At 36.3% G+C, this 14,379-nt stretch overlaps 1 protein-coding gene across 9 annotated transcripts in view; it reads right to left on the bottom strand.

Moving 5' to 3' along the window:
• Window positions 1-14,379, bottom strand: part of shroom2a (shroom family member 2a) — a 36,895-nt gene that overhangs the window by 16,942 nt on the left and 5,574 nt on the right. For 8 of the 9 annotated variants that reach the window (XM_043242259.1, XM_043242260.1, XM_043242261.1 and 5 more), the window contains one exon: window positions 9,619-9,767. In XM_043242259.1, the coding sequence (XP_043098194.1) occupies window positions 9,619-9,767 (149 nt within the window). Of the gene's footprint in view, window positions 1-1,658; window positions 1,723-9,618; window positions 9,768-14,379 lie in introns of those variants that run through there. The other variant, XM_043242266.1, reaches the window with a different exon arrangement.

Raw genomic sequence — 14,379 nt, 5'->3', positions numbered from 1 at the left:
TGAGCTGCATGTCATACCAGCCAAAGAACCAATAGCCGTCTAGTCCCCTGCTGGGTTCACAGCTGCGTCTCTTTTGTTTGGGTGTACAGTACTAAGATGTATCAGTTTAAAGCATTTCTTAAACTTACACATTATTAGTCACTATTAGGACGGAACAAAAAAAAAAGCAAAATAAAAAAACGGACGGCTTGCTTATTCCGGGTTTCCTGCATTGTTGATGTGATTAAGGATGCCCTTGGTCTAACCTCAGCTAAGAGTGTAAGAAGCAAGAAAAGTGCACAGTAATCAGACTTAGAAGGTGACCAAAGGACTCTAAACTCATTGCTCCAAGCCAAAATGTCTTGAAAAAGGTAAGCACAGGAGACTGAATTCTTCTGTGCAAAGTTTTACATTCCAGAAGACTGAATATGACCTTTAGATCTGATCACAGACCTAGACTGAGAACAGGGATTAGCCTGCAGTGATCTGATATATTACTGAGATTAAATAAACAGCTTGCATTACATTCATAGAAGAAAATACACAGATCGACCTAATTTTGGAAGAACAAATGAGAACTTTACCTATCTTTCAGAAAACACACTTTCTTCTTTTTTGCCACATAGTTTAACGTTTTTTCATTTTACTTACATTTGATCTGATATTAATTACTCTTCTGCAATTACTACCTAATTTTACTTGGTTTAATAGTTACATGTAGGGTTTGTATTTGTCAACTCCTTGGTGATCAAAATTTCTCCTCTTAAGCATTAAAAACTTAATTGTGACTTCAATAAAGGCCTTATATTTATAAAGACAAACATCACAGCTAGTCCATAACTCTGTGTTGCAAACTGAGAAAACTACCTGATACTTAGAGTGTGTACATGTGCAATAAAAGAAACACTTAAGATAAATTTCTGTGCATTTTTTTTACAAATACATTAAAAAACAAATAAAAATGATATATAGTCTAGTTTATGTTTTATAGTTTATATTGATTAGCCCTGATACTCTTACACTTTAATCATCAGACCTAAAAGGTTTGAAAATGTGGCATCCATGTCAATTTCAATTTCATTATCCATCCCAAATTTCTTATGAATTATCAAATAACAATACTTATGAGATTTTGCATTTAATGAATGGATCAGTTAACCCAGAATAGTTTGAATAAGTTGAATAAGTGAATCATTATAAGCAACTTTGCAATGCCACAAATTTGGAATAGGCAGTTGGAGCAATTTCGTATTAGATTAGATTAAAAACTAACACGAACATTTCTTGTTTCCACTTCCGAATGAGCCAGTATCAGGCAGACAAATCCCACAGCACCACCTTTCCCCATGTACCCTTCACTTTCACAGGCTGCTGATGTAACAGGTGTCATAGCAACTAAAATAAAGGAACACAGCTTCATAGGGATCTCATCACCATAGCACTGTAGGAGCTTGTCCGAACGATTGTTTGATGCTGCTTCCTGTAAAGCCAAGCCACCTGCTGTTAAAATAAGACCTAATGTCTACAAAAGGAACAAAAAACACACACTTAACAAAAAAACAGGTTTCTCGAGTATTTGTTTAATTCTTGACGGGTGCAATAAAATAGTAAAATATTGTACTTTTACTTTAAAACTGAAAAGGTTTGCCAACATTTTCACATTTTAAAATGTTACATACCTCAATAACACCTGTACAAAACATCCGTGTCCACTACACCATCTGGTCCGATTCCGTAATGATGCGCAACTCCCATTACTGTATGTTGTTCTCCGTGTTTAATTATATTTTCTCCTAAAGTGCTTGTGAAAACGGCAGCTCTTCCTCTAATGCTAATGAAATGTGAGTAACCCACGGGTGTCAACTCACCTTGCCAATGGACCGTTCCACAAATCATTTCACAAAAGGGTGGATCAAGAATTAGCACCACGTGAAATCGCAAATTAAAAACCACTTTGGCATTTAGGAAGCGCTAATATGAAAGTAACAGTGTGAAATTAAGAACACAAGAAAGTAGTTTTATTGGATCACCGAGCACCTCTATAAATTATATACAGATGACTTGACTTCACCCCTGCTACGGTGATCAAGTTCCAATCATCCTCTCTCAGTTAATGCCATAGGAGAGATTTACTAGTTATAATTGGATTCTGAAGCTCAGAGTGACACAGCTCTTGTCACTATAGCCGCACACATATTTTACGCTACTGGCCAGAAGCATAGGGCATACAGTGCTGCCAAACATTTTGCCATGGAAATTTGTCTTAAAAGGGCCAGTTACCCGATGCATCACTTTAACATTTAAACTAGCTATAAAAGTATTTGGTAGCTTAGATGCGGCTTCATAGCTAAATAAGTAAGTAATTACTAAAAGAAGGGAGAAAAAAAGGTCCTATATTTTAAGCAGGCTTTTGGAACAATTCTGCAACCAAAGTCTGTATTTAAACCAGCAGAAGAAATAAACCCATTCCAGCTGCATCCTGGGAAAATCTATTAATTACTGACGGTTGGTCTATTGCAAGAGGGATGTGGATTCTTATCTTCCTTTAATGGAACGCTTACAGGAAGTGTAAGACAAATTTCAACACAATACAAAAAATTCAAGGAATGAATTCTTAGCGTCAGTCACTATTTGATTGTTCTGCTATCATTGTACGATACTGTTTACCAGCCTAAATGTATTAAAATAGAATATTCATATAATACATAAAATAACTTAATAAAGATTTTAAAAATGTTTTTATCCTGTGCTTTTACTTCAAAAATAAAGTAAAACTGGTTCTTATGAATTAAGTTCAATAGGGCAGCATGTATTTGAAAAAACAATTGTAACGGTATAAATGTGTTTACTGCCACTTCTAATCAGTTTGTGTCTTTGCTAATTAAAAGTATTTTTCAAGACAAACACTCTACAAAAATGTGCTGTACCCACATACGTAGAACAAAAAAATGATCAAACAAATGATGCTTGGGTTTTTCCATTCAATGTTTCTATTCATTAATACTATTGAGAACTTCTTTTCTGTTATCATACACTTCTCATGTGTTATAAATATATACACCACAAGGTGGCAGTACTCATTCTATGTGAAAAGCTGGCTCCAGAAGAAGCACTGGCCTCTGGATGATCTGTTTATAACAAGAGGTCTCTTGGGTCAATAATGTCAACAGGGTTTTCAACCACGTCACAGAAAAAAAAAAAAAAACACAACCCAAAAACTACTTTTGTTTTTGTCAATAAACTATGATAAATTAAACCTGCTCTCCAGAGTTCTTTTTCTAATCAAAGTTTCTGAGAATAGTAAATGAGCAATCAACAAAATTCCACAGAAAACACATGTGAGAAGATCATTTATGAGAACGACCGAATCTGTCAGAGACACAATACCTGCTCTCTTTGATATTTCACTCAGAAATTCAAGGTCATTTCAAGATGAGCCAGTTAGCAGACGTTCCTAAAACAATAACAGCTCACAAAAAGATTTCTCTGAATCAGTCAGCTGAGTAACCATGAACACCACTCCAGACACACCTCTGTCACATGACTGCCTCCTCTCGTCTGTTTCAAGGACTGTACGTGAAGTCACCGTTTGTTTCTAAATTCAACAACCACAATATCCACAAAAACACTTTTCATTAATACTATTGAGAATCGCTCACACTTGAGCAAAACCAGCAATATTACATTTCTAAATAGAACAATGGTTCTCAACCTTGTGTAATATTGTGAGTTGTGAAACATAGGAACAAAAGCGTGCATTTTAAGCATTCAATCAGCTCATCGTGCTTTCTGTAGCACATCTGTATTATTGGTTTGTAGCTCTCTTCTAACAAACTATCCATCTTGGACTTTCTCTTCTAATAATTTATAGTTAAAAATGTTCTTTTGCCCCTTTGAATCTCCTCTTCTTATTTACCAGCTCCAGATGTGGCGTTTTCTTTGAAACTCAGCACAAAGGTTTGATCCCAGATCATGAAACTGCAGCTTGGCATGTACTTTTCAATGAAGCTGCCAGCTGAGAACCTGTGAGGTATTGCTTTCTCGAACTAGAGACTCTAATGCATTTGTCCTGTTGTGTATCTGAACCATCCGCATCCATCTCTGTCAGGGGTAAATCCAGTTTGCTGCTTTTGTTTAAAACATCAGCACAGGCGCTCAACAGAATAGCCTTCATTCTTGAAAGAACAATACATTGCGTGTTCATAAAGAAACCAAAATTTTAATTGATTAAGCTTTTAAAAGCTTAAATAATTGAAAAACTGGGTGTTTTTTGGTTTTTCTAAAGACAAACTCTTATGCAAATACTATAGAATCGTATTGCCTCTATTGTAGCGCCAGACAAGACAGTCTGTAAAAGTGTGGATGAGTTATCTAATCCACAAGCAACAGACTTCAAATCCCATTTTAATCACACTGACCATAATCCCAATATCTCTGTAGTTAGATTACCTACTCAGTGGGGCATCTGGGCACACTGGCATTCTCAGAAACACTCGATCGTACATCGCGCATATATCACAGGATGCATTTCATTCACCTAAGAGTACTCATGTTCATCTAGGTTAGTTAATTTAATTACTCACTGTGTGACATATATGGCCAACAATCAGTGTATAAACAATCGGAATGTGTAAAAACCAGTTAATGTAGTTCATCGGTATTACTCAATATTTTACTGCGTAAATAAGTGGTTACATTAACACAAAAGTATGACTAAGTAAAGGTGAACTCAATTTGGTGTGTGAAGCTGTATCGTGCAAAACCAGTTGAAAGATGTTTTCAGTTGCCAACAGCTTTGTAACAATTCACAGTTATAGCCATGATTAATTTATTACGCAAGCATATGTTCGCATTAATGTATGGGAACAGTGAAAAGTGAACGGCGCTAGGCTGGTCATGTGATCTTATGCGATATCAAAAAAGGCTGCTAATATGACAGCACTGTTAACTAAAATGAAAATGTGTTCATTTACGTGAGGCTAAAACTAAAGCTATAAATGAAATTAAAATATTAAATGACAATTTAGAAGCGCAATTTAACTAACGCCAACGTAACCAAAATAATATATGTTTAATAAGTTTATGTGGAAGTAACATAACATTAATACAAACACAAGTAACTAACATTAATACAAATCTAAGCTTCATACAAAAAAATAAACTACTCATAAAATGGACAAAAACATAAAAATGTAATAAAAGCTCATTTAAAATATTAATATAAAGTACAAATCTATATACATAGCAAATACTAAAACAACACTGAATGAGTCAATGTCATGTGACCCCTTTTAAACAGCATTTCTTTGTATAAAAATATTTCACCAGGCACCTTTCATTTAAATTATAAGAAATTACTTCAAAGGGATTTAAAAAAAAAACGACACAGAACAATGTACTATCCAAGCATACAGATGGCCTTGTTCCACCATAAATGCTGCGTTCTCTATTTGTCCAGTGCCTTAGTCATACTAAACTAAACAATCTCTTTCCGGCTCGTACCATGACCTCATAGTTTCAAATGAAGTCAGAATATGCAAAACAGGCAGCGCTCATATACGCAACAACTTCCTATTTCCTCATTTCACAGTCAAACACTTATTTTGTTTAGGCTTTAGGCCTTTAGCCTATGCAGTCTCTTTCAGTGCAGAAGGTACGCTGTTAACAGCCACACATCACCCTCAGCTCTATTATACTGCTCAGATTCAGGCACGAGGCATGCCGGGTTCAGGGTCATTTTGGTCACAACCCAGTGATCTGCCTCTAGATGACAAAACATCTGACAAATTTGTCTTGCAATTATAAAGAATTATGACAACGACACACACCTCAACAGGTTTTTAAAGCAACATGAGGGTGGAGTGATTAACAGCACGTTATTTGTTAACTGTAAATATGGAAGTTATACAGTGGGGTGCAAAAGCCTAAGACCACTTTTCGAATCAGGGATTCAAATATTTGTTTATTTTATAGATTTTATATATATTTTTTGATGTTTTATATTTACAGAAAACACTAACAAGACAAAATAGTATTGTGATTGTAAGCGTATTTTCATAAGTGGACCCCAATAGCCCTATTTTTGATTTTCACTGGGTCAAAAAAAAAAAAAGAAGATATTTTATATACACTACCATTCAAATGCTTAAGGGAAAGGCTCGATTTTTAAATGTTTTTGAAATAAGTTTCTTTTGCTCACTGAATGCATTAATTCGATCAAAAAAAAAAATTACAACTTTAAATAACAGTTATAATAATAGGTATTATCATTGCAATAATACCTATCAAATATGTATTATCATTGAAAATATGTCATATGATCAATAATCATTTCAATATGCTGATTTGGTGATTTATTAAAGTTCATTAGATTGTTCCAATGATGTCATGAACATTAGATTGAGTCTCTCTACATCAGGAATATTAATTAATATCCAAATTCAGGCCGTGGATCCTGACAGAAAATATGCATTTTATATAATATTCAAAACCCATCAACGGAGTTGTCTGTTAAACACCAAATCTTGTCTTGTAAAAATCTGTGTTTTACTGCATTTTGATCCAAAAAATAATTTTTTTGTGGAAACCAATTATTAATTTTTTCAGGTTTTTTGGATTATTTCAAGTTTGAAATAATCGTATTTACTTGGTTCTCTGACCCCAAACCTACGAAAGACCTATCCATAAAGACAGCCATTGAAAGCCGTTTTGAGTGAGGTTCACACCTCTTGTTGAACTCACGAGTCTGCAGACAGCCCACGCATGCCCCACCTTCCACTGAGGTCCAGCAGTGATTTGTTATCTGCTCTCTGTGTGCTAATTCTGACTCGCTTTCCAATGAACTGATCCGCTATAGGCACAGGAAAACATATTCACACTATATTTTTTTTTTTTTCACTTTGAGGGATAAGGTTCTCTTGCTTTAAAAATCCATCATCGTGTCGCAAAACATTCCTAAATTCTTTTGTTATTACTGGAATGCATTAGTTCGACTAAATAGGCTGTGAGTAGTTACATGTCTGTTCAACAATGTCAACCACTTATCCCTGATTGCCTAATCGGAGCATATTCTCTTCACTGCTGGAGAGACGAAACCGTGACTCAGTCCTTGGTTTTTAAATTCACATTACACAACCCCCCATTTCATTTCGCATTACGAGAAATATTCCTCCAGTAAAAAACGCACGTCAAAGCCAAATACCAATGATTGCTGACAAGACGTGGGTTTGATTCGATCCAAACTTTGAATTCGTAACTCTGCCAAATACCCATGCATAAAAACTGAACTGCAGTGAATCGTCAACGGATTTTTAAATCAACTTAACATTGAATTCGAGTCACTTGCTATCACCCGCAGTAATGGCTCTGTCCAATAGATAAACACAGGCAGTTTTTCTCTCTGGATGACACTGTTTGTTTAACAGTTATGCTGTAATGCAACCAAAAGCACTTTGTTTTCCCAGATAGGCCAAGCTGAGACAAAGAGGGCAGTGTTTGGCACACAAAGACGTGGAGCGACCAGCCTGCTCCTGTTAAACCGCAATGAGAATATTTAACAGAAATGCGTTTCATAAACATTTTTCTAAATAGACAAGATCTAACTAAAAAACCTGAAACTGTTCAACATCCATTCATTTGTTGCTGTGACGTACGCATGCACCGTTTTCAAGGTGAGAAAACCTCACCTTTGTGTTTGGGGTTTGAAAAAGAACAGAAGTCGTGAGAAAAGCCGATGACAATTAGACCACGTGATTCAGGACCGAATGACTTCATTTGCATCGTGACACATGCTCTGTTCTCGCGTGTCCACTGGCTGAGAACATCACTTCCAGCCCGCATGCAAATCTACAGCATCAGATAGAAACTTCAGAGAGGGTTGTTTGCGAAAAAACAGTGGCCCGTTCACTTTAATGTTAGCTTTTGACTACTTCTGTGGAAACGGCATGGTTAGACTAGTTCAGAAGATGCATTATTTGACGCTTCAGAAAAAACAATAATAAACTCCATGTCACTGGCGCTAACATCTGATGTTCACGAACTACAAACATGCCTGAATCCCTTTACTTTCACTTCCCAAAGAGTGTGCAATTTTCCGTATTTAGAAACTGATTTATTAGCAACTGAATGTTTTATGAGAACATACAAATTCCATGTAAAATAGGTAAGAATATCCACTAACAGAGTATATATATATATATATATATATATATATATACACATTTTGTTTTCCCTTCCTCCCAAATAATACCTCCAGCCTATAGCTGAAATGAAAAACAAAATTGAAACCGATTCGGTCTTATTTTAGCTTTCTATTCCTCTATCTCATGGTGTGTACTTGTCAGTTGTTAGAAAAAAAGAGATCTGGCAGAACTGGCCTGTCAAGCATTCAACGGCTCCCTCAGCGTCAGATAAACTAGTGATGCAAACAACACCAATCCCCGGTGGCAAAACTCACTGACTTCCCACATATGACGTACATTTATTCATTGGCATTTCTACCTAACAGGCCGATACAATATTGATGAATATATGAAACAAAAACAACAACAGTAAGCAACTGCATATATCTTACCCCTGAGAGGGGGAAATGTTAAAGACCCTGTTTTCACCTGACATTAACATCTGTTTCTGACAACCTGATCACAAGTGGGCAGCACTGAATGCTGTTTTCTTTCCTTCTTTCCTTAAACGCATCACAACTGTGGTGTAGATGCTTCCCCACCTCAATCATCTGCCAATCAGTCGTTGAGCTAAAACAATGATTATAAACCTTGCCAAATGGCTTTAAAGGGTTACTCCACCTCAAAACGAAAATGTAGTCAATCAAAACCAACGAGTAAATGCTTTGTCCTCAGAACACAAATGAAGATTCTGAGCGAAAACCAGGAGGTTTGTAACTGTCCTATTGACTGCCAAGTTAATTACACTGTTAAAAGCTAGAAAAGTATGAAAGGCAATTGTTTTTGTTGCGTTTACTTTTTCGTACAAAAAGTATTCTTGATACTTCATAATGCGACGGGTACTGTATTCAGAGGATGTCTTTCATACTTTTTTAGACTGTCACAAGCCTCTCGGCTTTCATCACAAATATCTTAAATATCTTTCCAAAGACAAAAAAAGCTTTTACTTGTTTAAAACGACATAAGTTTGATTTTGATTAAGGGCTACATTTTCATTTTGGGGTGGAGTATCCCTTTAAAATGTTTAGTTAGAATAGGGGCTTCGCAAAAATAGCTAAGCATTCTGCTCAAAATATCCTATCTGCCGTGAAATTAAACTTTGGAAGCAACAGTCTGTCAACTTTCTTCCTAATAACATGCTGATGCAGGAAATGATGCGTGATGATATCGCAAAATCAGGGAACTTCCCCTCAAAACCTATATATGTGATGCACTGGAAAGTAGCTTGACTACTTATGATCATATTCCATAGACAGGTCTTAAGGCCATTGCACACTGCCTCGTGTTGTGACAGTCACATTTACATACCGCCTGCATTTTTGCATCCGTAACATGCATTTTGATAGGAAAGGATGATGAAAAAATGCATACAAGAATTTCGGACTCGGTGTGCAAGGACCTTTAAGCTCAGGTGTAAACCAGCCCAAAAAAAATGATTGTAGGTTGAATATAAAATTACCTTTTCACCACCAGGCTGAGGGTCTTGTGGGAGCCCTTGATTAGGCAGATGGCTTCTTGTCTGTAGCCGCTGAGAGAAATGTTGTTGACGTTGATGAGCTCATCTCCAACCTGCAGTCTCGCGATTGCGGCCTTGCTGCCCTCTTCCACCTTTCACACAGACACAATACAGTCAGTTTTCACAACCATACATCACCCACAGATGAACAGACCTTTACTAATAGCTCTCTGTTTGTCGAGAGATTGAAATTGAACAAACTAAAACAATATTTGGACAAGCATTCATCTTTTGTAAATGACCAAGCCACTGTCAGGCAATGCAGTGGGATTACGCTTAGTTCGTAAAAATCTGGTTAAGTATATCCAACTTAATGCAGTTAAGTTGTTTATAGTGTGGTTTAAAATCGGAATAGTTTTCAGTTGTGAATAGTCACATTTGTTTTTCATTAAAAACTATAATACATCCATTATGGAGTTAATAATGAATGAAGCATCCTGTTTTAAGTACTACATGCATTAATATGCAAATATAGAGTATATGAAAGATCATGCAAAACACAACCATGCAACAATGCTTATTTTATTCAGTATTACGGCACAATGCCACAATAGACAATGAGCAGAGATAAAGATCCAATTTTTGTTTATTCTTTTCTCTAGACACAATGTGCTATATTGACCAAAAAAAAAAACCTTAATATTCTTTATGACTGGTATACTTTGAAAAAAATGTGCATGTTTTTGTGCTGACCTGATCTGGACATCCTTAATTAATGGGTAACTAAATCATTCACTGATTCAAAAATGATTTGTTCAAAAGTGCACATTCATTCAGTAACGAAACACAGCTTTGTGTTGCAAAAGCGCTGCTCCTTATTTTTGAAACTACTTTCGCTGGCATTCAAATTTCATTCTGCAGTCAATGTGTGGACTCTCAAGGTGTGTTTTGTTTGATTTTGACATCTCACACATCATTAAAACAACACCACACACCTCTCCTAGACATAACTGTGGCAAGCAGTTTACACATACTGTATGAAACAGAACTGATTTTACCACGTGTAACTGCAAACTGTCTAATGCCAAATACATTATTTGTTGTGTTCTTTCCTTAAATGATCAAATGAGAGAGGCATGTTGGCCTTTCTAAGTCAGCACAAGGGGCATGAGCTTTCCACATCAGCACTTTACCTCCAAGTGAGTTAATCATAAAGATTCTATCATAAACTGTAGATTTTAGGAAACATGCAGCCAAATAGGGGGTTTGGTCTAAACTAAAGTAAATTCCTGATATGATATGTAATGCTTCTCTATCTTCCAGTAAGCCAGTTATCTGCTATTTGAGCCTTTACCCCAAAAAGTTGATCACGGCTGATCATTATTTACTTTCCAGGTATGTCTACTCATCAAACATGATCCTCTCTGGAGGTATGATATTCATACAGGAATGTAGTTTTATCATAATACTATGCTATTAGTAACGTATCATTTTTAGAAGGTCAACTTTTAGCTCAAATGGACGACAAACCTTTAATGATTCTTCTTTTTTTTTTTTTTTTTTTTTTTTTTTTTTTTTTTTTTTAAATCACCAGCTGTGGTTAGATTCAAGCACCAGTCGACCCTGTAATAAACCATCTCACCGAGCATACGTGCATGTTCAGGAATGCACAAATGTGGCTATTTTAGTTATTCCTTTGTTGCATGTGGTCTTCCCTGCATTTATTATTTTAACAGCGGCAGGACTCTGTGACATCCGGATTTAAGAGCCCCCCTCAGAGTTTATTAAAAAAAGGAAAACTTTAAGCATGCCGAAATAAGAAGCACTAGAATAAGCTCAAACGTTAATGTTAAACAGGCACGCCTGTGGGTGCCCCCCTCTGGCATTCCACACCATACTGAGAGAATAAATGACTTAGAACAATGAAAATGTTCACTGGAGAGGTATCAGACCCCCACTGTCGGGGCATTGGGATGAGGGTGTCATTTAATGGGAATGTGAGGCGAAAGCAGAGGTGAGAGTGAAATAAGACAGATTTTTCCTTGTCTGTATCATGCACACGTGACCTCAAAACGCATCCACGCCAGGCCCGGCTCCAGATAGATGAAGGGAGGGTCGGGTTATGACTTTGAGGGGGTACTGCCAGGTGACGAAAACTAGCCCAATGGCCAGTGAAAAGCAGAACAAATTTCCATACTTACAATACAAATTTTATGATTACTGTCATAAACACTCAAAGGCTTCCTACCAGTTTAATGGTAGAATGCATAATATTTCATTTCAGAGAAATGTCATTTATATTCAACATTTCAAGGTTTTAACCCACGGGGGAAAAAAATAAAGACATTAAAAAAAAATCTACCCACGGCAGACGTTTTAAAGTAGCCCATTTTAGTGGGAAACACAAGTGTGAACGAGTCTTTGCTGCAGTCCGATTTGACTGATCACGAGTGGAGAGCAAGGGTGGGCCAAGTTTCTTCACAAAGACACAAACGTTTTCATAACCATCTATTTAATCTGCACTGATATAGAAATTATCGATTATCGTGGCTTATAGTTTTCCCAATATTTTCCTACCAAAAAAATGTACTCTATGGTATTTATGCAAGTGCGTTGGTCAAAGCAATATCATGGCATTTTCCAACATGTAACTTAATCTTGGTATCAGCTTTATGGGGTAATGGCTGCACGGTTCACTGTTTTATGTGCTAATATTGCAGCTCCGTCAACCAGGTGGTATTTCCAAGGAATTTTTCAAAAGCTTGAAATAAGTTTCATGACCTCGCTGTCTCGGCGTGGGGTCTGGAGCGTGGGGTGAGGTGAGGGAAGGATGTGGCAGAGAAGAATGTGGGAGTTCTGCTGACTGGTGTCCTGTGTTCTACGCTGACAGAGCACTGAGCTTTAGAGCTACTTTACAGCCTATCCTGCTGCATTACACACACACACACACACACACACACACACTACTCAAAGTACAAATGTTCTTCCAAGAGATATCACCTCTTCACAATGGTGCCATTGTCAAATCTTGACAATGAGAGTATATATATAATACACAGCGAGAGCTATAACAGGACTATGCCTGCACAGAACAATAATATGACTAAGGGCTTTTTTGTTGTTTCAGCTGAACATGATCGTACACTATAGAATCTGAGTCGACTTCAGCTGCAACAGAAGTATTGAACTGAACAGATTAAGCTTTTTTGAATGAACATTGTATCCCAGCGCAAACAAAAGAGCGTGAGCTCCTCGTGGCTTAGCATCAGGAATGCATCTAAATTCCTGCCCCTCCAGGCAACAAAATAAAGGCTAAAGACAGGATTTCCAAAGACGTTTGCTTCAATCACCATCCATATATTGAAAGCCTCCTATAAGCTCCCAAAGAGCATTTTTTATATCAAAATATCAAGAGATTCATACATATAAAAAAAAATCCTATATACTATATTTCTCTATTTATTTGTATTGTTTATATTGAATATACTGTGAGATATTGGATATAATTCTAATTATACCTTAAACCAGGACTACATTTGCCATCACATTAAATTATCAATGTAATCTTTGGCAAATATCAAGATGAATATGAATCTTTTGTAATGCACATATAATATGCCTACATTGATTTTAGATTTTTGTTAGTTTTTTTTAGACAATCTCTATAATCTATAACCTTATCAAGTCAGATAATATAACAATGTGATTTTTTTACATTTGAATTCTGTAAAGAACTATACTACTCATTATTGTTGTCGAGGCATCCACCAATCAGAGAAGATGCAGTTATATATATATATATATATATATATATATATATATATATATATATATATATATATAGGTTACAATCAATACCTTGCTGTCAATAGTTTTAAACTGTACTGTTTTTATTCAGTTTATTAAAATTTTAATATGTACAAATATTTTGAATCAAATGCTTATTTCAAGGCTTCACGAATTCTTAAATGCCCACAAAAAAAGAAGAGAGAAGTATTTCCTGATCTACAGCTGCTTATAAAATGTGGCATGACTGTTGTACTATCTTCTCTTCAGACCATAAATGGTTGTTGTCTCCCATATCCAAGGACAGTGTACACAAAGCGGTGTGTTTCTTTAAACAAACACCATTATTTTCGCAGCAGCCTTCGGCAGTTTGGTGCAGTCTGAACAATAGATTCATGATATGTGCGCATGTGTGCGTTTGCATTGAGCAAGTGCTCCGAAAAGATAAGAGCAAAGGTCTCGAAATGCTTCAAAACAAGCAAAGTGAGGTTAAATACTCTTTCCTGACATTTTACGAACTCAGAGCATGAACAGGCATGTACTGTAGAGTTAAAAGTCAAGCTCTTCTGAAACAAACGCTAATGAATGACTGGTTCCTGCCACTCCTCGAGTGAAGTTATTAACATAAAAGAAAGACTATCATTAACAGACTTTTCTCTGATTGTTTTCCGTATGTGGGTGAAGGGTTGTCCGCACCAGATTTGCTCTTTAACGGGTCGGGGCATGACAGTCGACTGATGAATTTGGTTGTCGACAAATAGGTTTATGAGTGCTCATTAAAGGGCTGCCCTTTTAGGGTCTCTGAGTGTTGAAAGAATGCTTCGAATGAAAAACAAACACAGGCAGCGTGTGAAAGGCTACACTATATGCATGCAGTGTAAAACGGGATTATTAGGAGTTTATTGAAACAGAGGATTTAAAATAAATGCGATGAAGACCTTTGGCAAAATAAACGGCATGAGAAGAATGAAGGGAATT

Source organism: Puntigrus tetrazona, chromosome 6, assembly GCF_018831695.1.
Source record: "Puntigrus tetrazona isolate hp1 chromosome 6, ASM1883169v1, whole genome shotgun sequence".
In the NCBI taxonomy this organism is placed as follows: Eukaryota; Metazoa; Chordata; class Actinopteri; order Cypriniformes; family Cyprinidae; genus Puntigrus; species Puntigrus tetrazona.
Note: the sequence above shows the minus strand (reverse complement) of the source record. Positions and strands in the feature narration are given on the sequence as shown.